Source organism: Anolis carolinensis, chromosome 3 (genome assembly GCF_035594765.1).
Source record: "Anolis carolinensis isolate JA03-04 chromosome 3, rAnoCar3.1.pri, whole genome shotgun sequence".
NCBI classification, from domain to species: domain Eukaryota; kingdom Metazoa; phylum Chordata; class Lepidosauria; order Squamata; family Dactyloidae; genus Anolis; species Anolis carolinensis.
Window position 1 is genome coordinate 96212769 of NC_085843.1, and position 25228 is coordinate 96237996.

Consider the following 25228-nt stretch of genomic DNA (forward strand, 5'->3'; position numbering starts at 1 on the left):
CTATATACAATAATGGTTCTAAAGTGGGGGAGCGGGGGAGCAAAATAAAGTGAAAACCAAGTTCTGCCTACAACTTTAATTTAAAACCAACCTCATATTTCTGGTAAAAACAATGAATGCAGTTCTGTGGCAGAACTGGATTTTACAGTGTCCTCGTGGACAACAAGTTAAACATGAGCCAACAATGTGATGCAGCAGCTAAAAAAGCCAACAGGATTTTGGCCTGCATCAGTAGGAGTCTAATGTCTAGATCCAGGGAAGTCATGCTCCCCCTCTATTCTGCCTTGGTCAGATCACACCTGGAATACTGTGTCCAATTCTGGGCACCACAATTGAAGGGAGATGTTGACAAGCTGGAATATGTCCAGAGGAGGGCAACTAAAATGATCAAGGGTCTGGAGAACAAACCCTATGAGGGCTTAAAGAGCTGGGCATGTTTAGCCTTCAGAAGAGAAGGCTCAGAGGAGACATGATGAGGACCATGTGTAAATATGTGAGGGGAAGTCATAGGGAGGAGAAAGCTTGTTTTCTGCTGCCCTGGAGACTAGGACGCGGAACAATGGCTTTAAACTACAGGAAAGGAGATTCCACCTGAACATCAAGAAGAACTTCCTCACTGTGAGGGCTGTTCGGCAGTGGAACTCTCTCCCCCGGACTGTGGTGGAGGCTCCTTCTTTGGAGGCTTTTAAGCAGAGGCTGGATGGCCATCTGTTGGGGCTTTGAATGCGATTTCCTGCTTTTTGGCAAGGGGTTGGACTGGATGGCCCATGAGGTCTCTTCCAACTCTATTATTCTATGATTCTATGAAAAGGAAGAATGGCTGAGCTCTGTTTAGCCAGTCACTATTAGCTGGATTCTGTCGAAAGATTCACATCTTCACATCATCTGATACTTACTTGTTTAAACCATAAATTACACAATTGCAAGTTAACTCACATAGAGCAAGAAATGGCAAGAAAATAAGTAGTACCTATAGCCAATGAACAAACACACAGGAAGTGTTTCTATCTTTCATACCAAAGAAGTGGGGATTCCCTCCTCTGCCTTTAATTACTTAATTGGCTGTAGCTTTTAGAAAGTTCCACTCTCTTCCCTTCAGCTAGAATTAATATCTATGCAGACGTTTTGTGAACATTTAATTTGGGTCTGCTTTGGGCTTCATTTCTACTGATACCATGTGAACAACAGTAATAGATGGCACTGCTACTAAAATTATTAATATTGCGGTTATTGATATAAACTGGTGACTGTTTTTAGAAACTGTCCTCTTGTTTACTGTATGAACATTAACTATTTTACAAGAAGCATCTCTTCATATCATTCTCTTTTCCAAAATTAAAGATTATAAATGCTGACGCAGTAACCCCTTCATATCCATAAATTCTGCATCCATAGATTCATACTACCTCCCCAAATACAAAAAACAAATGATTTTGTCATTTAAAATAAAGGATATCATTTTACTATGACATTGTATATAATGCGGTTAAAGCATCTATGAATTTGACTATCCACAGAGGGTCCAGGAACCAAGCTTAAGTGGATACCAAGGGCCCCCTGTATATTGCATTAATTGCTGGCATCCAGTTACCTGGATTCTTACAGTAACCTGTTGTATTGGACTTTCCCTCTTTTATATCCATATTTCATTTCATTTGTAAGACTTCTTTTACCTGGGATATTCTGTTCCCCAAAAGAATGGCTTCTGAAGTTCTCCAGCTGGAAATCCTATAATTTAAAAGAAAAAGAAATACTAATCGTCAATTCGGTCCTACTGTATAATGAAACAGACCTTTGTTACTTTCTGTACTCGGGGTCAAGAGAGTTAATCAAATGGGTTAACACAATGTATATGAATCAGCAACTTATTATGCCCTTGCAAATGAACCAGACCATTAAGGCCAGATTCCCACATTTTAAAACACATTTAATACAAGCATTAGCTATTTTCTCTCTTGCTTTCTTTTTGCAAAATGAGCAGCAATTAAAACAAAAAGCAGATCTAAAGTAAGTAGCTTATTCAATCACAAACTGAGAGCACCATAGCCCTATGGGTTGACTTGCTGGATAATTCCTAATGACCCCCATATCCAGACATGGCTCTCTTGCTAATTACAAAAAACTCATCTCATCAGAAGGGTGATCGCTTCTAGAGAAACTGAGGACACTGATGCAACTTACATTTTAAAAAGAGTTTTTACCATATTATTGAATGGCTTTTGTATCAAATAACAGAATAGGAAAAGTTGATTTAGTGCAGAGTTGGGCAACCTATGAACTTCTGGATACAATTGGATTATAAGTCCCATGAGCTCTATCCAGCCATAGCCAATGATAAAGGATGATAAGAATTGTCAACATCTGGAGGGCATACCTGATTTATTTCACAGGGTATCTAAGGACTAGGGCATTTGTCAGTAACTAGCATAGGTGACCTACATGAAGAATACAGCCCCCAGACACAATGCTTCCCTTGTAGTCTCTGAGCTTGCTGCCAGTTTTTCTAAATCCCTAGTTTAAAAAAAAACTGTGTATGTTTAGGACAATCTCCAACCCAGTAAGCCCCCTAAATGCATGAAAACACATTAAAATACCCCACCCTATTGATGCAAGAAACCCATTCTACCCCCAACACCTCCATGTTCCTCTGCAGTCCCTCTGACATTTCCAGAGAAAGTAACAATTTCAGAGGAACTGCAGAGGTGCAGTCTGAAATAAGTAATTGTCCCCTGACTTCCTTTGCCTATCATTGGTTTATATGAGGGACCCAATTCTAGAAATACCAGAGCAGTTGACAACTTTAATTGCATTAACTACAGCTATGTACCTTAAACAATTATATTGCCACATGGGTTTTTATGAGGCAGACCCCACTTGGTCAAACATAAACATATTTGGCTTACAAATGTACTCAAAGACAAAATGAGAGCAAATCTTAAAAACACACTTGAGCCCCAAATGTCATATTATATCAACATACAGTATGACACACACACACTGTATACATGTGATAAGTATCCACAGTTGCATATATTAATACCCAACAAAATATGTAATTTCTAGACATTTTCTAGGCCCTCCAGCACAACCGTGTAAAATTCTTGGGCCAGAAGTACTTCACTTCCATAGGATTGGCTGTTTTCCATGGTTTTGCGTATCCATATGATGTCCAGAAGCGTATCTTCCAGGGATACAAGGGTTGTGCTGTACTTTACTTTAAACAATGTTTAACATTATAATTATTTGTAAGGAAGAGCAGCTATAAAGAACCCACATTAGGAAGTACATTTGGCACTGTTCTCTCAAGGCCTTCCCATTGTATACAGCCTGCTCATATTTGCAGCCTTTGCAGTGTTTTACTGAATCTTTTAAATCAGTAGGGTTTTCATATGATTTTTATGTAAATTTGTTTTGTGAACTTATATTGTTATTGATTTATGTGTTTATGTACCTTACTGTATTTTGGGTGTTGTGGCACTATTGAGTGCTTTGTGAGCTGCCCCAAGTCCCTGTGGAGAGGTGGTGGCAGGAAACAAATAAAGTATTATTATTATTGCGTTGTCGAAGGCTTTCATGGCTGGGATTACAGGGTTGTTGTATGTTTTCTGGGCTGTATGGCCATGTTCCAGAAGTATTCTCTCCTGACGTTTCACCCACATCTATGACAGGCATCCTTACAACCTCTGAGGATGCCTACCATAGATGTGAGCGAAACGTCAGGAGAGAATACTTCTGGAACATGGCCATACAGCCCAGAAAACATACAACAACCCTGTTGTTGTTGTTGTTGTTGTTGTTGTTATTATCCCCCCAAAAAATCTTTTTGCCATCTTCCTCCAAAAGCACTATTACTATAAAACCAAGCATTTATGTTTTCAGGCAAGAGACGAGCTAGAGCAGTGGTTCTCAACCTATGAGTCCCCAGGTGTTTTGGCCTACAACTCCGAGAAATCCCAGCCAGTTTATCTGCTGTTAGGATTTCTGGGAATTGAAGGCCAAAATATCTGGGGACCCACAGGTTGAGAACCATTGAGCTAAAGTGTCCAGTCTGGGTATCACAATAAGAAAACCATGGCTAGAAGGTCCATGGTTTGGTTAGCTGCTATTTCTTGTACCAATGACAATTGTGCACTGTGTACTATCCTGCTGCTATATCAGACTTCTCAAGAGCCATATGGATAGCTGAAAACCTTCACCAGCAAGAAATTAACCTATTAAACCTTGTGGGGGTATTTCTAAGAATTTATGAAACATCCTCTCAGTGAGAGACCAAACATCCCTAACATTCTTTACAGCATTATTTCAAGGGATATACAAAATGTAATCCTTGTCTAGTGAAGCAACAAGCAATACACTTCTTTGGCCTGCCCATCTGTTGTCTGTCTGCTGTCATTCCCCTGCTGCCACTGCCACCTGTTTTGGCACTGATGTATGAGAGGAGGTAAAACATAAAAAAAATATTTTTATGAAATTCTTTTAATGGACTACTGTTGTTTCAAACACGTCATAGAAGCTTGTTCCAAATATTATGAAAACAATGTAAGTATACCAGTGTGAACATCAAGGTTTTTTATGTGCATTTTCTACATCAATATATCACATCTGAAAAAGCACATATGTCCTATTAAAGTTCTTGACTTTATGGTACTAAGCCATTTCCAAATAAATATTCTTCACTCTTAGATGATAGAACAGTCAACTATATTAATAACTAGGTAGTATTTTTTAAATTCTGAGGGCTTTCTGTCACAGGTTTAGCTTTTTCAAATATTTCAGAGAAACCTGTCTTATCATCAGTTAATATGACAAGCATTACAGTTCTGCATTGTCATCATACAAATGTCTTCTAATAGGATTACAATATTTGGGGCAGAGTGAAATGTTGTTCAGAAATTGTAAGTCTATTTGGTCCTTTAAAAAGACCATCTTTCCCCTACAAAAAAAGCATACACCAACTTTGCCAATTTAAGAGCTAAATCATAACAGGAAAATAGTAGTAGCAGTCATAGTAGAAATAACAGCAATTGTCATTGCAGCACCAGTTCATAAAGTATCTAAAACCAGAAGGAATTAGTTTTGTACATTGAAGGCCAGGAACTCTGTCCAGATAGCAGATTTAATATTAACAATGGTCACTGGGTGACAAAGACTGGAGGAACAATGTTACCTAAAGCTAAGGGAAGAAGCCAATCATATGAATGGTGGAGAGGTTATTATGTAGTGTGATGCTGGCTAGGAAATGTGATAAACTGGCTAAGATGACCTTTATGGGACTGGAGTGTTAATTAGTCTTATAATATCTGTACTTACGTCGTCGTCATTGGCACTCCCTTGTGTCCAAGTATGATTGCCTTCCGAGTGAAGGGTCTTGGCAGTGGGTCTGTAGATGACTTTACTTATGTAGTGAATGATTGTCTATTCACAAGCAAGTTGTGATGCTTATGACAGCAGGATCTTAGCTCCCATTTTCCCTCCAAACAGACAGGGGAGATAAGAGTCCTTTTAATGCTTTTCTTCCTCCTTCCAAAAAAGGAGGCAATATTTCTTTTAGCCACATACTTTTTTCTCCTTTATTGAGGAAGCGTAAAAATATCGGTTCAGAGCATTCCTGGTTGTGTCCTAAACAGGATACAAACTAAGCACTTGAATCTCTTCTTTCTTTTTGCTGCCCAATGAAATGTACAAATCCATTCTGACCATGGAATTAACAGGAAACCAGCACATAACCAGGGCTGTTGCTTTACAGCCGCCTTTTACAGTGCTGATATAATGGAGCGGGGGAGGAAAGAACTATCCAGACCAATTCCAAGGAGCACTTTCATGCCAACAAAAGCTATGATCTATGAGGAGGAGACCAGTAGCTCTCTTCGCTCTTACAAATCATCTTAATGGGTGTTAAGATCCATCAGAATATCTCCTTCAGACAAAGCCTGAAGCCTCGGGCTCCTTCACTGCACTCTCTCCACTTCCTGGAAGGCTGAAAGAGCCATTCTAAGAATTCCTATTACTGACCATGGGCAAAAGCCAGGTCAGCTAGAACAAGCTTGGAAACCATGCCAGCAAGTATGACTTCTACATTGCCTGGGATTACGTTTTTCCATTTAAATTATTTGTCTACTCTTCCCCTTTAAAAAAATAATAATAATACTGCTGCTGCTGCTGCTGCTGCTGCTGCTGCTTCTTCTTCTTCTTCTTCTTCTTCTTCTTCTTCTTCTTCTTCTCCTCCTCCTCCTCCTCCTCCTCCTCCTCCTCCTCCTCCTCCTCCTCCTCCTCCTCCCTACCTCCTCCTCCTTCCTCTCCCATCACACTTCCTTCTCTTTCTTTACTAATTAGTGACTCTGCATAAATTGCCATACATAGAGCCATCAACCATCCGTGAATCTCTCCAGTAAAAGAATATGACCAGTGTCTCGGCACGCTCCACTAAGTGCAGTACTATTTATATAGATTGTTTACATTGTGAGACTGAGCTAAAGAAGATCTCTATAGCAGAATGTACTTTAAAGCTTTCTTGGGTTGTGATATGTACATGCAAACATACATTCTTGCATACCAGTCAAATACAACCTAGGTTTCATTTCTAATAATAGATCTTCAAATATCATTTAACTACCGAGGGTTGCCAAATTAATTCTGACTTAAGTCTAATTAACTGGATGTTCTAATGAAGGTCACATTTAAGATGGATTAGTTCATTGATTACTTAGCTAATCAAACTCATTATATTTTAATTTGACTTAAATGTCTACCAGTATAATAACATGTTCTATACCTTGTGAAAATAATCCATCAAATACAATCAACAACAGCTCATTTGGAAGTGGCGGAAATGAATTAATTGATAATCTTAACAAGTGGTAACTGGATTTTTAAAAAATATATATATACAGATGAAGGAATGAGATTGTATGTGGGAAAATATCAAGAATATTCCTGTAAATTTATAAATGATTTTAATGGAGTGAAAAAATGAATCTTCATAAAACAAGGATGGCTTCCAGACAATTCAAATAATTATCATATTCTGGATAATCATTTATGTCCTTGGAAAATTATAGTGACATGGTTGTCTGGACCTACTCCAGAGAGCTCAGTTTTGCACTTCTTTTATTGTCATAATAATTTTGTTAAGCTAGGCTGACAAAATGAAACTCCAAGTCAGAGGTGGGCACCTCTGGAAGACTAGGACACTTTGAAGGGTGAAATGTTGCCTTGAAATGCCCCCCAAACCCTATAGGGGACATGAGGACACATTTTGGGACCTTCCTTAACTCCAGGGGCATTTAAGAATATATTGAGGCAAAAACAATTTTGAAAAAAATTACAAACTTTCATTTTAATCCCTTTTTAATGTTCCTTTTGAAACCTAGAGCATTTCAAGTTTTAAAAAACACAGTTTTATTAAAGAAAAGCAATTTATTTTAGCCATAGGGGCTTTATGCAGCCATAGGCCACAATTTGTCCATTTCTTTCTCTAACTCATTGACTTCTGAACATCTGTGGGGGAGGAAAGGTCCTTAATACCAATATCCAGTACTGAACACCTGAGTAGAGCTTGATTAACTAATCCAATGACATACGGTTATAGAACTGAATACAATGAAATTACTTCTGGAGTAATATGCCTGGGATTAAGCTGTAAGAAGCACAAATAATACAAGGAAAGGTATCATTATTTACCTTTTACAACAAAGGCATGGCAAATGTAAACATGAGTCTGAAGAGAACCACACAATACAACAGTAAAAATCGAATGTTAAAACTAGCTAGCAACTTCCAATAATACCCCTTTTATAAAACTACCTTCCTTCATTGAAACAACAATCTCCATTAATCTAGCAGAGCTCTTTCACTCCCACTATCTCTCTCAACCACATTTGCAATGGATAACACCTTTTAAATTAGTAAAAAAAAGACTAAAAGAAGGAGTACTTTAAAAGAGTAATAAAAAAGGGAAATGACTAATATAGACAGCATATAAAAAAAGAAAGCACTGGTCATTAGAAAAATGAGAACGGCTTCAGTCTTTTAATAAACATGCCTCCTTGAATACATAAATTCCAGAATTATGCTGCCTGTTGACCATATGGAACTTTTGGCCTATTTAAAAAAGTGTTTTCTCACCAATAAGCACCTGAGTAACCCATCTCTGCATGGATGGTTAAGAAAAACATTTCCTGCAGAAAAGTGTGGCAGCCATGTTAAAATATCAAGTTTCTTAATGGCAGGAAAATGGCAGCTTGTGTCTCAGCTTTAGAAGAAGGGTTGGAATTGTGCATCCCTCCAGATATTGATGGACTGCAACTCCAAAACATACCTCACCATTAGCTCTGTCAACTAGGGATGCTAGGACTTAATATCAAGGAACATCTGAGCAGAGCTTTCCAAACATTTCATGTTGGTGACACACTTTTTTCATATACATCATTTGGCAACATAGTAATTCAGTTTTACTAGCAACCCTGGGTTCCCACCACTCCTCAGACCAGGTGATGGAGTCAACACACTAACATATCACACCATACAGTTTGGCAAGCTCTGCTTTGGAGGGTCATATAATTCTCACCCTTGTCCTCAAAAGTGTCAGGTTAAGACCATGCTGCAAGCTGTATTGGAATTTCCAGTCACAGATGAAATCTATGAGCCGCAAAAACGGATCTGAAAACTTAGATTTGAGTTCACTTTGTGCATGACATGAAGCTAAGAGTCATTCATACTTCTGCATACTTCTGAGAAAGTTGAGTATAAGGATTAGTCAGGAACAAGAAAACATGTAATTTACATGGAAACAAATGGAAGTTTTCTCCTACTAACAAATAAGGCCATACAAAGCAATATGATGGCATCGGATATCAGGAAAATGAGTTTTACCCTGATATGACACTTCCTTTCTCCCTTTAATCAATTCTGGGCAGTATGCCTAGGATTTTCACTGTATCCCCACTAGTGCAAAGCTCAGTGGTAACTTCCATGTCAACATACTGGTAAATCTACTGTGGATTTTAGACCAAACATTGAAATGTCCAAGGCGCTGAGCCCTATCTCCAAAATCATTTCAGCACTTTGGATAGCTCCTTTAGCTCTGCAGTGGATCTAAGACAGCGATGGACAGAAAGCAGACCTGCTGAAAGATCTCTAGGCAATGGGCAATAAATTGCAAAAGCCTACAGTAATAACTAGCAATAAAGCTGCTACGTTGAAGGCATATCTGGCATAGAAAACATGCTGAGATTTTTTTAAAGGAACTACTTAAATAAAATAACTGAGAATTTAGAGATGAGTAATATAACAGAAAAAATAATTTTCATACCCTGAACCTATGTGCTGAACTTTGCAGGGACAGTTCTCTTCCACATTTCTGAATCAACCAAAGGAACAGCAGAATCAATGTTTAACATGCTATTCATTAACAGTCACATCAAGGACAACAACAAATGTTCCTCTCCAATATTTAAATTAGGCTGCCAGCAGTATAGGTTGGAAAAACAGGAAGGGATTATTTGTGTGAGATTAACATAAACCCAATAAATAAAAAAATCCCAGGCTGAACTTCTTGGAAGCAGCCTGGTTTCCCTTCTAATTGTATCTGTATCTTCCTGTGTCACAATTAGTTACCTAGTTATCGGAATTATGAAAATTATGAAAATTAGGCTTTCTGTCCCCAGCCTAACTCAGAGAGTATAAGTACATAACTGTTAGCAAACAAAAAGTAAGTGTGTGAGTGTGTAATATAAATAAATTCTGGTGCTTAGACCCAAAAGTAAGCCATCTTTTACCAAGACAAGTTCATACCACATGAACTCCTGAAAATAGCCTTTAAAAAAAAGACTAGCAAGCAGCAAGATCTCAAGGTCAAATGCTACTGATATAAAAAGGTTAGTAGAAGAGATACAAAGCCCAGTTGATTGCGTCTCTATGACTGATTGGTTACGTTTGACAGCTCTTGATATTGTTAGACACAGCTGAGTGTGAAATCTTACATCAGGTATTCTGACTTTTTGGTACAGCATTGTTTAATCTGCTAAAGCAAGGGCATCTCTGGGATCCAGATCATGCTGTGTTGAAAAAGAACTACTTAAAAGAAAGGAGCTGAGAATTCAACAATGACTAATAGAACAGACAATACTTTTCATATTTAAAATCTACATACAAGACTCTGTGATAAACTTAACAGAAACAGAAAATTTTGTTTCCTTGTGTTCTTTAAGAAATCTTGCCAGTTTTAACAGGCAATAGTTGCTGGGTTTTTTTAAAAAAAAGAGAGAGATTGTTGAAACGAGACAATAAAATAAGACATGAAAAAGAAAACAACAAAACAATCACAAAGTGAAAATATTTTCTTAATGAAGCCAAGGAGCAGTGATACAAAATATAATTCTAACTGCCATTACTATGGCCCCTGCCAAACAGACCCTATATCCCAGGATCTCATCCCAGGTTTTCTGTTTATCCCAGATTATCTGTCAGTGGGGATGTATATAATCCAGTTTAAAGCAGAAAACCTGGGATCAGATCCTTGGATATAGGGCCTTTCTGGAAGGGCCCTATGTTCTGTCCTTGACTGGAACTATTAATCATTACAGACCCTGAGCAAAAACAAATGATTTGACAAGTCTAAGTTATGTGATTTCAATTCCACACAGGCACAATCATCACTGACTATTAACAATTTAAATGTTGTCAGATATTTTAATCATCTCATTCCTCATCTCATCTGTTAAATATATGGACTGGATATTTCTGAAGAATAAGAAGAGCATAATATGCCTTAGAAAAAGTTTCTTAAATAAATTTCAGGAACTTTGATAATGCCATAATGCTGTGCCCTCAAATCTAGCAAAATTCACTCATGTTGGTCTACAACTCCCATCTTCCCCAGTCAGCATGACCTATTCAGAAGGAATGATGGAAATTTCAGACTATGCAATGTCAAGAAAGGCTGCAATAAGATATTCTATCTGTTCCCATGTATACTTATTTGGAAGAAAGACATACTTTAACAGAGCCATTAATAAAAGCAATAAGAGAAGATCAAACGATTAAGGGATCTAAAGTTGGTAAATATGAATATAAGATAAGAGCTTTTGCAGACGATGTGCTTGGGATAATGGAAGACCCAAGTAAAAATATAATAAGATGGATGCAGAAAATAAAAGAATTTGGAACAGTTGCAAGATTTAAAGTTAATACGTCAAAAATGAAATTACTAACAAAGAATGTAGAGAAGAAAAAACAGGGCATGATTAAAGAACAAACAGGCCTGGAAATAGTTAAGAAATTTAAGTACTTAGAAGTATGGATAACGACTAAAATTGGACAATTGTTAAAGAATAATTATGAAGAAACCTGGAAAAAAATACAGAAGGATTTACAAAAATGGACTTATTTGAAGTTGTCACTCTTAGGCCGCATATCATTAGTTAAGATGAATATACTACCGAAACTGATGTTTCTTTTTCAAAACCTCCCGATAATTAGAAGTCAATCACTTTTTATAAAATGGAGAAAAGAGATTCTAAAATTTATATGGGCCAGAGGAAGACCAAGAATAAAATACGATAATTTGATTGATAAGAAAAACAGAGGGAGTTTGGGCCTCCCAGACTTTAACGCATATCACGATGCATGTGCTATGACATGGATAAAAGACTGGATATTACTGAACAAAGAAGACTTTTTAAATATAGAAGGGAATGATTTAAGAGTAGGATGGCATGCCTATTCGAGGTATGAAAGAGAAAAAAAGGAAAAGAATTTTGGCAATCACTTTGTGAGAGCATCCTTACTAAGAGTTTGGCAAAAATACAAAAGGCACCTTTATTCTAAAACACCTCTATGGATCTCTCCTATGGAAGCTCACCAGAGAAGACTTTTAGGATGGAGAAAATGGCCAACCTATAGAGATTTGTTAAATAAAAGTACAAATAATATTAAAACGTATGAGGAATTAAAACAAAAATTCCCTAATATTACTTGGTTACACTATATGCAAATAAAAGACTATTACAATCAAGATAAAAAACTAGGTTTTAGTTGGGAATAAGTGATCTGGGATAAGATTTTAAAATTAGAAAAGAAAGTAATATCAAATATTTATAATATATTACTTACCTGGCTGACTGAAAAGGAAAAGGTTAAAAATTGCATGATAAAATGGGCCCAAAATTTAAGAAGGCCAGTCCAAATGAAAGAATGGGAACAAATGTGAAACAAAAAATTAAAATATACATATGCAACGGATTTGAAAGAAAACTGGATAAAAATGTTCCACAGATGGTATACTACACTGAAACAATTAGCCAAAATGTACATAACAGTTTCTGATAAGTGTTGGAAATGTAAAGAACAAGTTGGCTCCTTCTATCACATGTAGTGGTCTTGTAAAGAAGCAACACAGTTTTGGACGAAGATTTATGAAGAATCACAAAAGGTTTTAAAGAGAAACTTTATAAGAAAACCAGAGTACTATCTATTAGGATTTACAGATTTAGACTTACAATTGACTGAACAAGAAGATAAACTTTTCACTTATATTACGACCACCGCTAAAATTGTTTTCACTAGAGAATGGAAACAGGAATCAGTCCCACCAATTGAGGAGTGGGTGGAGAAGATAAGAGAAATAAAGGATATGGACGAATTGACTTTTTTTGTTGAAGAAAAATACAGGCAAGATAATGAAAAGAATGAATTGGGACGATCTTCAGAACTATCTGGATAATTTGAGAAAATGAAGATTACGAGAGACAATTTTACTATTTTTTTTCTTTAGTAAGAAAAAATATTATTGAATAATAAGAAAATATTATTCAAGAAGATGGAATGGAAGTCACATTTTTTGTTTTTTGTTTTTTGTGTGTGTGCGTGTGTGGGGGTATATTTTTGTAGATTGTAGATTTTTATCTTTCTCTCTTTTTCTTACTTTTCTATACCTTGGTTGTTCTCACCCTTTCGATGTGGTATAAAAAATTTACTAAAATTCTTTTTTAAAAAAAGAAAGAAAGAAAGGCTGCAATAAGATATTCTATCTGTTCCCATGTATACTTATTTGGAAGAAAGACATACTTTAACAGCGCTTACAGGTAACAATGGGAGTAAGCACAGGGCTGCAACTCAAGATAATCTTGTCAACTGCTAAATGCGGGTAAAATGTTTTGCAGAACTTCATCAATTGATCTAAATCAAATTGCTAGTTCCAGCCAGAAGGGAACAAAAATAAGCATTACATACTATCATCATCTCAAAGTGCTCAATGGATGAGTAATTTATTAATAAAAACCTAATGCTTTTCAGCCAGTATATGCTCTCAAAAGTCTTCTTCGGGGGCTGTTTGAAATATATGTTCAGAAATGTTTGAAGTTGAAATTCTCATACCATTTACTAAACAAAATTGTATGAATTACTCCAGTAAATGGTCTGAGAATTTCAGCTCCAGAAATTGCTGTAGTTATTTGGGTCCCATGTGGGAGAAGACATACTTATAAATAAAATTAAAAGAAATTTAAAAGCCCCTAAAGAAGGCCTTTGAGAGCATATACAGGCTGAAACATGTTGGACTTTTTATTAGTAAACCATTCATCCATTCAGCACCTTGAGACACGTCTTCTGTTTTTAGCTAGTTCTAGTAAAATCATATAAACTATTGGTAAATGAAGATTCAACCATATGTAAATCATGTTAATTAAATGGATCTACTCCAGTTCAACTAGCAATTGGATTTAGGTCCTTGAATTTTTATTTTATTTATTTTTTTAAACGAGATTTATGCAGTTATAATATGCAGTGTTCAAAACACATCTTCTCAGAACATGGCAGCAAACGCTAGTGCCCAAGCTATGAAAAATCACAGGAAATTGTTTCAACATGTTTGGGGTCATATCATAGTTGTTTTGTGAGAAACATGGAAAGTGCACATGCCATGTTACATCCCAAAATAATCATGCTATTTCTGTTATCAGAAATAATGTCATTTTCCCATTTACCAGTACGTCTTGATCAAACACTGAAGTAACTCCCAAGCGGGAATGAGAATGTATTCACCTGGCCACAGATAAAGAACTGCTAGTAACATTTTTCTGGTTGGCACTGGATTTATTTGCCTACTGGGGATTCCTGAGTGAGATATCATTTTGATGTTCAGAAAAGGATGCTGCTTCCCAAAGAAGAGGGATTTGTGCCCCCACTCTCATCTACATAATTAAGTTGTAAAAAGCAAGTACTCACGGATCTGATTTGTAGATGAACTATAAAAGGCATTGACTGTAGTTGGACTAGTAAACCACCTGTAGAAACAGAACAAATTGCCTTGTTTGAGTTTATGAACAAATAGTAAACACATTGAAAGAAGAAATGTTAGATACCAGCGTACAGAAAAAAACAGGAATTTCTCCCACTGCATTTCCTATTAAAGGTTCAGTTTTAAAATAATCTTGGAAAGTTCTTTTAAATAAATATTAATGCCATCCATATAAATGACAGGATCATATTTTGGCTAAATAATTCATAACAATAACAACAGTAGCAGCAGCAATAATTTTATTACCCACCTCTCCTTGCGGCATCACTGAATTCAGTTAGTTTGGTTCCAGCCAACCCCAAATTCTAGGCTACATTTTTGGGTACATTACACATTTCTTAACCCAGTAGTTGCAATGAAGACTTTAAGACCTGGTCAGCAATAGTATTTGGGAGGGGGGATTGTGTTTGATTTCGCCCTATCCAACCATTGTCTACTTGACTAAAGAGCTGGAAAGAAGCTCTTTATGGACACTGGACCAAAAACTGACTTTCTTAATTCAACTTCTAGTTTCTAGATTTCACTTATTAACATCTAAATTAAAGGAATAATGGATCCAGCTATGGTACTATAGCTGCTTTCCTTTTTAATAAGATCAGGATGCTTATTTGGAATTGAAAATTATGTTTGTAGTGAACAAAAGGGTTAACAACAATATTATCATCAACTAGTAATTGGTAGATATTAGAGAGCTAACTTTTGGTTAACTTTCTGAATGTTAACGAATGTTGCAAATTTATTTCATATGTATATTAATGAAATTGACAATTATCGTAGAAAGAAGCATCTCTTTGGTTTTTAGGGTTTGGCTATAGCTGCTGTGAAATAGGTTGGATGTTAACTGTACTCTTTCTCATTATCCTTCTTTTTTCTTTTCTATTTTATGTAGGGTGTGTGGGATAATCTTTACTGTTATGATAGTAATTTTATAGTATATTGATTGTTTTCTTTATTATATTTTTATTCTGTTTAATATAATTTTAATAAAATATTGTAAAAATAAAGATATCCTTGTAAAAGCCTCTATAATTGGGGGAATTTAGACAATGGTTTCTTGTATAATCATTATAAACTGGCAATGTACATTCATTATTCATAAAGTTTTGCATATCTGAATGAACAGGAAAGCTGAATGTTATTCAAGTGAAACAACAAGGAGCAAAATCATATAAATACCTTAAATATCCATCATAAGATATTCAGAGAAAATGATTATTGGTTTGCAGAATTATTTAGAACATGTACAAAACATTGTGTAGTTCTGTCACCCAACCTGTTAAAAGGCATTCTAACCTGTTGAAAGTCTTTATGTCAGGGGTGCTTTGATTGTGCTTTTCCTGCAAGGCAGAGGGTTGAATTAGATGAAGCATGTGGTCTCTTCCAACTCTATGATTCTATGATTCTACACTAGATATTTTTTTAAGATAATGAAAAGCAAAAGATGACTGACATCTAGACTGAGAAGTCAGGAGAAAATATTTAGCAGGGTTGACTGCATTCCAATTTCAGAGTCATTTATGGCAGCCGCCAAATAAACTAATTTGAAATGCAGCAGACCAGCTGCTTACAAAGAGGGGTTTTTACACAGGACAGCACTGAATGACTTTTGCAATGACCTGTCAGGACACTTTTGAGACATTGGACACTTTTATTGGGAATTTAAAATGCCACTGCACATTTGAAGTCTCTAGCGTGGTCTCCACCTTTGACATCATCTTTTATTCCTATGTCCTTCTGCTGTCTCAAAGCTTTTTCTCTGCTTAGATTCTAACAGAAAAAGTACTATGAGATTTAACACAAAATCACTGAAGCTGGCCTCCAATCCTTTCTTAGCAATCAGTTCAAATGGTTAATGATTAAATACTTGAGTATGTTAAATCAAGTTGTCAGTTCTTCTAAATGTTTTTTCGTGAGCAATGTTTATAATGTTTTGTACTGCTAAATAAAACAAGCAAACGCTTTCTACCGCTCCCTCTTGTTGCTTGTCATTTTATCTTTCCAAATGTTCTAGATAGGCTTGGTAGAGATTTTATGATAGGGAACGATTGTAGTAATTGTGCATTCAACTATGACTCTGCAGACCAGGGTTTGATTTTTAACTTGGCCACAGAAACCCACCAGGTGACCCTTGGGTGAGTCATGCACTCTCTGTCTCAGAAAGACACATGGTAGATTTGCCTTAGAGTTTCCATAAGTCAGAAGTGACTCAGAAGCACACAACAACATTTCTTAAAGATCAGAATACTGTAATCTGTTTCTACATTTTGCTTCATTCAGTGAGCTGGATTTATTTCTATAGTTTTAAAAATTTATATAGGTGTAACAACTCCTTCCCATGATATGAGGCAAATCTTCCTTCCTAGGCAGCGGAGTCATGGCAAGTAAAATACACTCCTTTCTCCAACTGTTTCTACAAGGAACTAAACTACAGCACATGTTCTAGGGATTCCTACTAGGTTCACTTGGCCTTTGGGCAAATAACCACAAGAAAATGAGTGGTGAGTGTATTTGTCACCTCAAGAGGACTGGTATCTGGAAAGCTGTGCAAACCAACCAATGCAGCTAATAATAATAATAATAATAATAATAATAATAATAATAATAATAGCAGCAACAACTTTATTTTTGTACCCTGCCTCCATCTCCCCCACAGGGACTCGGGGCGGGTAACATGGGGCCAAGCCCAAATTTCCACATTAAACAAGATAAAATACAATTCACAATAAAAACAAACATCATTGACATTTAACACAAATTAAACCAACATTTTAAATTATAATATAATGGCAAAGAAAACCTCCAAGTAAAAGCAATACTGCGATTAAAATAGTAGAAGTCTGGGCAGTGGTACGAGGAGTGCATGAATAAAACCTGATGAGGTGGATAAAGTGCTGTAGTATAAGAGGGGAATTCGGGGTAGGATAAATGAGGTGAGTAATTACCAAATAAGGGCAAGAAAACAGTACATCAGGCCCAGTAATAGTCCATACTGAGGAGGTTATTCTTGTGATCAGTTGTTGAAAGCACACTGGAAGAGCCAGGTTTTCAAGTCTTTCTTAAAGGCTGCCAGAGTGGGTGCCTGCCTGATCTCCCTGGGGAGGGAGTTACAGAGCCGAGGCGCCACCACGGAGAAAGCTCTCTCCTCGTTCTCACAAGCCATGCTTGAGATGGGAGTGGAGGCAAGAGGAGGGCTTCCCCCAACGATCGGAGAGACCGTGCAGGTTCGTAGGGAGAAACACAGTCATGAAGGTAGGCAGGTCCCAAACTGTTTAGGGTTTTGTAGGTGATAACCTGCACCTTGAATTGGGACCGGAACATGATTAGTAGCCAATAGAGTTCCTCAAACAGGAGGGTTGACCACTCTCTGTAAGTTGCTTCAGTTAGTAATATAACTCCACAGAGAGCTGCTCAAGCCCAAATGATTCAGTCTAAGAGGTACTTCCTCACACCGAAAAATTACAGGTGAGGCAGCCACAAATTGCTCATTTTGCACCCAATGTGGACAGTTACCTGACATTCATCAGTAATGACAAAAGGGCTTATCACCTTGCTTTAGATGGGCATGTCATGTTGTGCAATGTACCAATACCTCATGTAGATCTTGAATCTAATTACTAAGTCAAAACAATTTACTGCCTGAGGCAAAATAAAAGATGAAATCCTTCCCTATTCAACGTACAAAATGGATTAGACATTGTTTCTACAGTAGCCGGTGTCCTCCACTGTATGCAATGTCAGGCAGCATGAGCTAAGGTGTGGCAGGGTAGGCTTATGGGCCATTCCACATACAGCTCTGCATTCCTACCCTCAGCGTCTGATCATTGGTTTAGCTAGGGCAAAACCTATAAGGAAAGCCTTAGATAATGAGGAAAAAAAGGAGAAAAAACAAATGAGACAATAGTAAACAGATCTGATGTCAAAACCTGGGCTGTCATGGTGGGTGATTGAAGCTGATGCTGCTCCACAAAACATCCTTTTTTCTTCTTTTTAAAAAACATTAAGAGGCAGCCATCTGGGTATGTGTATAATTACAGATCTTCTTATTATTGTTGTTATTTAAACATATTGTCTTTTTCTATTACAAAATGATGTTAATTCCCAAGAAAATGTCTTTAAGAACAAGAAGTCGGTAGCATAAGATGAAGAGCTCATCTACTCTGTAGAATTAATGCAGTTTGGCACTACTTTGATTGCCATGTTTCATTATTATGGAATCATGGGAATTGTAGACTTTAGTCTTCTCTGCCAGAAAGGGTGCCTTACCAAACTACAAATCCAAGGATCCAGAACATTGGACCATGAGAATTATAGTGGCGCCAAACTGCATTTATTCAACAATGTATATAAACCCTAAGTTTACTTCTTCAAACACAAATAGACTGCAGCTGATGAAGAAGATGTAACCTATGAAAGCACACACTACCAATTTATTTTTCTCAGTATCAAAGCTGCTATAAGCTCCTTTTGCATACTGATCCAGGCTAGCATGGCAATATCTTTAAATTCAAACTTGTCAATATAGTCATTATGGTCAAACGGTTCAAGAGTATAAAATGGAAAACCTCAAATGCTCATGCTTTCATTCACTCATTTTAAATAAGTGCTGACAAGTTATTATTTGGTTAGTTTGGCTCTTACATGTATGAAATGTAGAAGCATTATAAAGGATAAAATGACCAGGGAGAAGTTAAAAAATTGTTAAGTCCTGGCTCCAAAATTACCAATTTTCCCTCTTGTATTTGTTGTTTGAAGCGGTTATCACAGTTTATCTAAGGTGCTCAATGTTCTCTGAGGCTAACTACAAAACATATTATTGGGAAGTGTTTGCTTTTCTATAGATATATTGTGTTGGCACTCAGTGTTACCTCACCAGAAATGTGATATTGCCAGCGAGCCTCTAGGAAAAAGCTTCTTACTGGCAGCAAGGAAGCAGTAGCCCTACTGGCCGTATGGACAGCAGATTGGGCCAGATCCAATCCAATCGAGCTGTCCATGCTTCTAACACTGCCGGATCACTCTAGAGCTTTTTATCAAATCTGTAAGCTCCAAAGTAAATCCCATGTTCCCTTAAAGTGGGTTAATAGCTAGATGCAATAGATAGGGTTTACCATCCAATCCATGTGACATGCTGACTCACTGCAGCAAGAGAACAATGAATCCACATTATTTCAGCCATGCACACACAGCCCTAATGGAGACACTTGAAACCTTTCTGTTTTCAACAAATGGAAATACATTCTGTCTTTGCATGCTTGCCTTTCTCTATAATTAGAGCTGGAAACACCTCATACTAATTTGGCATGGAATGGTTTTTAAACATTCTAATTTGATGACAAATTATGCTAAATTCCTAGTTTAACATAATGCAAGCAGCTTATATGAATACACATATTTGTGCAGTCCTAATTAAAAAGACATACTTTTACAACCTGATACCTTTCAGTATTTTTCTACAGGATTCTTGACTGGGGTTCTACAATGTTTTAAAAAGGAAAATTCTCCAGCACTAAATGCATAATTGACAGATTCCAGAAGAGAACAGTGACTAAGAATACCAAGCAACATTACCAAGCTTAATGTGTATCTTCTGTTTGGTAGTATATTAGTTCCTACTCAGGGACTGAGAAAAGGTTAGTCTCAAAAATGCTCCAAGATCCCTTTGTATACTAAAGCAGACTAGCATAGATATGTCTTTGAATAGCTCCTTACTATGTTTCTTTGTTTCTTTGTTTATGTTGCTTTGCTCCTCTCACAAGTACATCACACACAAAGGTTTAATATGCCAGGTTCTATAAAAACATGAGAAACCTCCATGAGTCTAAAATGTTATTATGGGTGAAAGACAGATAACAAAGACTGCTATTATGATTGCTCATTGGTTAACTGTCTCATGTCTTGCCTTGGAGTTTCAGTGGCTAATAGTGCTAGGGAGTGACTCAGGACTTCATGGCCTCCATGGCAACCTTGGGTCTGCCCCAAGTTATGTCTTGCCCTACCCATGCTAATGGACATACTTTGGACCTTATTTCCTTTGGAGGATGGGATAATGGTGATGGTGGTGTTGAGGATCTGGTCACAGTTCCATTGTCATGGACTGATCTTTACCTGGTCAGGTTTAGACTCGCTGGGACTTCAAACCTCTGCAGGTATGAGGGACCGATTAAGATCGTCCACCCCAGGAGGCTCATGGATCTGGATGGATTCCTGATGGCTCTTGGAGATTTTCCTGTCACCTCTGCAGGTGATTATGTCAAAGTCCTGGTTGACCTCTGGAATGGGGAAATCACCTGAGTAGTGGACACAATTGCTCCTGAACATACCCTCTCATGGAACAGAGCCAAACCAGTTGCTCAGATCTGTTCTGCCTTGGATGCAGTTATTGATACAGTTCCAATGGATACAACTTTGGCTCCTATTTGTCTAGTGTTCATGTATACCTTTCAATTTGTACAGCCTGACGATGTGAACAGGATTCTTGGAGAGGTGGGAGCTACCACATGTATTTTAGATCCTTGCCCTTCCTGGCAGATTAAATAGGCCAGAGGGGGATTGGCAAGTGATCAATACCTCCTTGGAACAAGGCGAAATTTCAACTTGCCTAAAAGTTGTGAGGCATATTTTTTAAAAAAAAAAAAAACATACCTGGACCCATCTATAATGGATAATTATCAGACAGTGTCCAACCTCCCCTTTCTGAGTAAGATCTTGGAACATGTGGTAGCCTTCCAACTCCAGGGATTTCTGAATTATATGGATTATCTAGATCCATTTCAATCTAGTTTCAGGCCTGGCCATGGAACAGAGACAGCTTTGGTCACCTTTGTGGATGACCTACACAGAGAGCTGGCGGGGGGGGGGGGGGGCGGTCCTGTTGGTTCTCCTGGAACTCTCAGTGGCTTTCAGTACCATTAACCATGGTATCTTTCTGGGTTGTCTAGTTGGGATGAGACTGGGAGGCACTCTTACAATGGCTCTGGTCCTTCCTGGAAGTGCTGGGGGTGTGGCAACCTAGCATTGGAACACCCTTTCACCCAGCACCACATCAGAGTCTAATGATCCAATATAAGAATATTTATAAAGAAAGAACATAAAAGGGGAAAAGTCAATGTCAGTACATATATAAAATGCAATTCTAAAAAAAAAAAGCTTGGATTCAGTACCAGTAATCCAAAAATGCTAGGATAGAACACAAAGCCAAGGAATCCCAAAAACACAGAATTAATCCAAAGGTATATCCATGAACACAGGAACTTCTCCAAGGTAAATTCTCCAAAGAAACATAGGCATAAAACAGGAACATGAAACAGGAATCTTGACAATAACTTGAAATATGAACTTGGAATCATGAACAGGAATCATGAAGAGGAGACTGATCTTCTATAACAACGTTGAAACCACTTAATTTAAGCCTTCTAAGACACCCATGACATCATGCCTGAAACATCTGGACTTCAAAGTCTCCGATCCTCTGAGACTATCTAGTTTGCTGGCTTTTCTCTCAGGTCTAATCTATTCTTCCTGGAAAACTCCCCACCTTCCAAAGGCCTTTTCTCAAGGGAACTGGAAGTTTCAATTTCCCCTGTTGCTTGAGAACAAGCTGAAGAATCCAAACCATCAGCCCTCATCTGCCTGTGATTCTCTTGATCACTCACACACTCCTCCCTTTGAAACCCATCACCGCCTCATCTTCTGAACATTCAGAAAAATCCTCTGATGCTTGCCAGACAACAACAGGGGGACTCCGAAGCCCTGGCCATTGACCTGTGGGGTTCCTCAGGGTTTGGTTTTGTCCCCCATGCTGTTTAACATATACATGAAACTGCTGGGAGAGGTCATCCGAAGTTTTGGAGTTCGGTGCCACCTACATGAGGATGACACCCAACTCTACTACTCCTTTCCGTCTAATGTCAAGGAAGCTGTCCTGATCCTAAAGCAGTGCCACTACCCTCTGTCAGATTTTTTTTTTCATTTCATTCCACTCTCCCCCTTGTTTCCCCCATGCCTTTGTTGTTTTTTAGCCTTTGTCCTTGGGAAACAGAAATATTTCCCCTTTATTTCAGTAGGTCTAAATAGAAACACATTTGGATCCAACCTATGCGGTATAACTGTAACAGAAACAATGATTTGCTATTTCATGTTAAAGGCAAAAGAAATTCTAATTTAAAAAATTCATTCTAGTTTTTACCACCTACAACTTCACATCTCAGAAGTATAGACTATGCAGTCTCTCTACTGCAGACATATGACCTCATCAGACGGCCAGCAGCAGGAGGTGTCAGTGCTCTGCTTTGCCATGAGATATGGGGAATCTGGCACCCCATACCTCCCATTGCCCGCATTACTGGAAGGGTGACCACATGGGGGAAGTGTAAGCACACATGGTGCACACAACTTCCCCCCATAAATTATGGCAACACAGGAAGACCTTGTTTCTTGGACTGAACTTGCTGACTGAAAGGCCAGTGGTTCGAAACCGGGGAGTGGGTGAGCTCCCATTGTTACCCCAGCTTTTGCCAGCATAGCAGTTCAAAAACATGCAAATGTCAGTAGATCAATAGGTACCGCTCCAGCAGAAAGGTAACAGTTCTCCATACAGTCATGCTGGCCACATGACCTTGGATGTGTCTACAGACAATGCTGGCCCTTCGACTTAGAAATGGAGATAAGCACCAACCCCCAGAGTCGGACACGACTAGCCTTAATGTCAGAGGAAAACCTTTACCTTTACCTATAGATTTATATATAGGTTGTTATTTCTATTAGGAACTCAAGACTGAGGACATCCTTTCCAATCACTCATTTTTATCTTCAGACTTACTCTGAAGGGGGACACGTGACTCACACATAGTCACTCAGTGAGCATCATGTCAGAATGGAGAAATGAACCTTGCTCCTAGACTGGCTGGCTAATTACCACACTACCTCTGCATTACAAAAGCTGAGAGAAGTGATGAAAGAACTCAGGGCCTTGAGTGAGACAACAATGGAAACACAAGGAAACTATTGACCTCATCATACAGGGCTAGAATTGGTAGTATACGCCGATTTAGCCCGGTCACCCATGGAACTGACTGGCTCCCATTAGACAACGTTGTGCTTGCTGCATGGATGAAGGAGGGTGGAACCAGCACATTACGGGAATCTAACAGTGGGAGCTCACCCACTCTCTGGATTCGAACTGCCAACCTTTTGGTCAGCAACTTCAGCAGCTCAGTGGTTTAACCCACTGCGCCACTAGGGGCTCCTATATACAAATCTATAGACCTAGATAAATATAAGCTATATAACTATCTGCCCATGTCTTGAGATCTTTAGAAGAGACCCTTCTAAATCTGCTCCCAAGCTCTGCAATGTCCTCTCTAGAGAGTCTAAACTAGCACCCTGTGTGGCTTAAATGGGTAATTGATAAATATAATACATTATAATATATTAATGTATTATATACATTTTTAAGGAACAACTCAAGAGTTAATGGTGTTGCATAAATTCTGCTTAAGTTACATGTACAACACATAGCTACTCTTTTCTCTTTACTGGCCTACCTTTAAAAACACACGCACACGCACACAAGTAGAAACGGAGTTCAGGCACACAAATATGAAGATCGAGTGGGGAAGGGTTGGCATTAAGCAGCCCTTGAAGGAGGAAAATGAATTGAGATAAACTCAATTGCATTCTACCACATGCCGAGTTAGGGAATAATTCCCTTCTTTTCAAAGTATAGCAGTGATGGAGGATGATTCTCAGGGGACAGCCCTAAAGTTGTACATTTCAGGGATTATCTGCCAATTAATTTCACCTTCAGTGACATTTTCCATCATACTAAGAATCTCTTCAGGATATATTAGTGCAGCTAATAGCCACTTCCACCAGAATGAAGGATCAAGGGTGTTTATCTCCTCATTCATAAAGAAGCAATTTCCCCCCTACTACTTGGGACTCACAAAGAGCTAAATCTAATGTGTTTTGCTGTACAGAAGAGCCTAAAACAAAGAGAGAAAAAGAGAGAGATCCCTTCAGGGTTATCTCTTGCAGTTTCATTGTATGCCTGCATAACAATTACGACTGTTGCAGCCATTGCTAATATGATACTTTTATATTTTGTCACAAATCACTAGCAATTTTGCACCTATGTAAGGAAGATTCATCCCATTGTATCAGAATTTAAGATCAATAGCCATATATTATAATAGCAAAGTCTTTTTTCTGAGAGGTACCATCAAAATAAAAGAAGGAAATTTGAGGAAAATCCAAGGTTAGCAAAAATACAATAGTCTTTTTGAGCCAATACAGCCCAGTGGAATTGGCTCTGTTGAAAATTGCAAGGGAAAAATAGAGGAAGGAGAAAATGGAATTGAGTTTTCTTAGCAGAGGGCATTACTTACTGTTTTAAAATGAGCAAGAAAATTCTACATCTGGTAGTAGGTCCCACTTTTTTCCTGATACTAAACCAGGGGTCCCCAAACTAAGGCCCGCGGGCCACATGCGGCCCCTGGAAGGCATCTATCCAGCCCCCATGGCAGTGGCTTCCTCCTCCTACCCCGAGGAAGGTGCATGCTGCCGCTCCGTCCTTTCCCTTTGCAGCCCTTTCTGCCCTCTCCCTGCAAAAGCGTTTGCAGCCATTCCTGGCTCCTCCCTCTCCCTGCACAAGGCTTTCCCGCCTCCTTCCTTGCCCTCTGCCTGCCTGGAGTTGGAGTTTTACTTGTGTTTACAAAGGTATTTTAATTATTATTTAATTTGTGGTGGACAAAGGCAGAAGAGGGCTGGACTAAAAGGCCCAAGGGGTCTCTTCCAACTCTTGATATTATTTTTATTGTTATTATTCCTAACATTGCGGCTGGGTGGCCATCTGCCAGGGTGCTTTGCTTGTGGTGCTCAAAGGCAGAAGAGGGCTGGACTAAGTGGCCCATGGGGTCTCTTCCAACTCTTGAT

General features: G+C 38.1%; 1 protein-coding gene across 3 annotated transcripts in view; it reads right to left on the minus strand.

Annotated features, from left to right (window-relative positions):
* Window positions 1–25228, minus strand: part of phex (phosphate regulating endopeptidase X-linked) — a 145082-nt gene that overhangs the window by 16392 nt on the left and 103462 nt on the right. For all 3 annotated transcript variants that reach the window (XM_062977220.1, XM_062977219.1, XM_062977222.1), the window contains exons 15-16: window positions 14224–14282; window positions 1674–1728 (exon numbers count right to left, since the gene is read on the minus strand). In XM_062977220.1, coding sequence (XP_062833290.1) covers window positions 1674–1728; window positions 14224–14282 — 114 coding nt within the window. The remainder of the gene's footprint in view (window positions 1–1673; window positions 1729–14223; window positions 14283–25228) is intronic.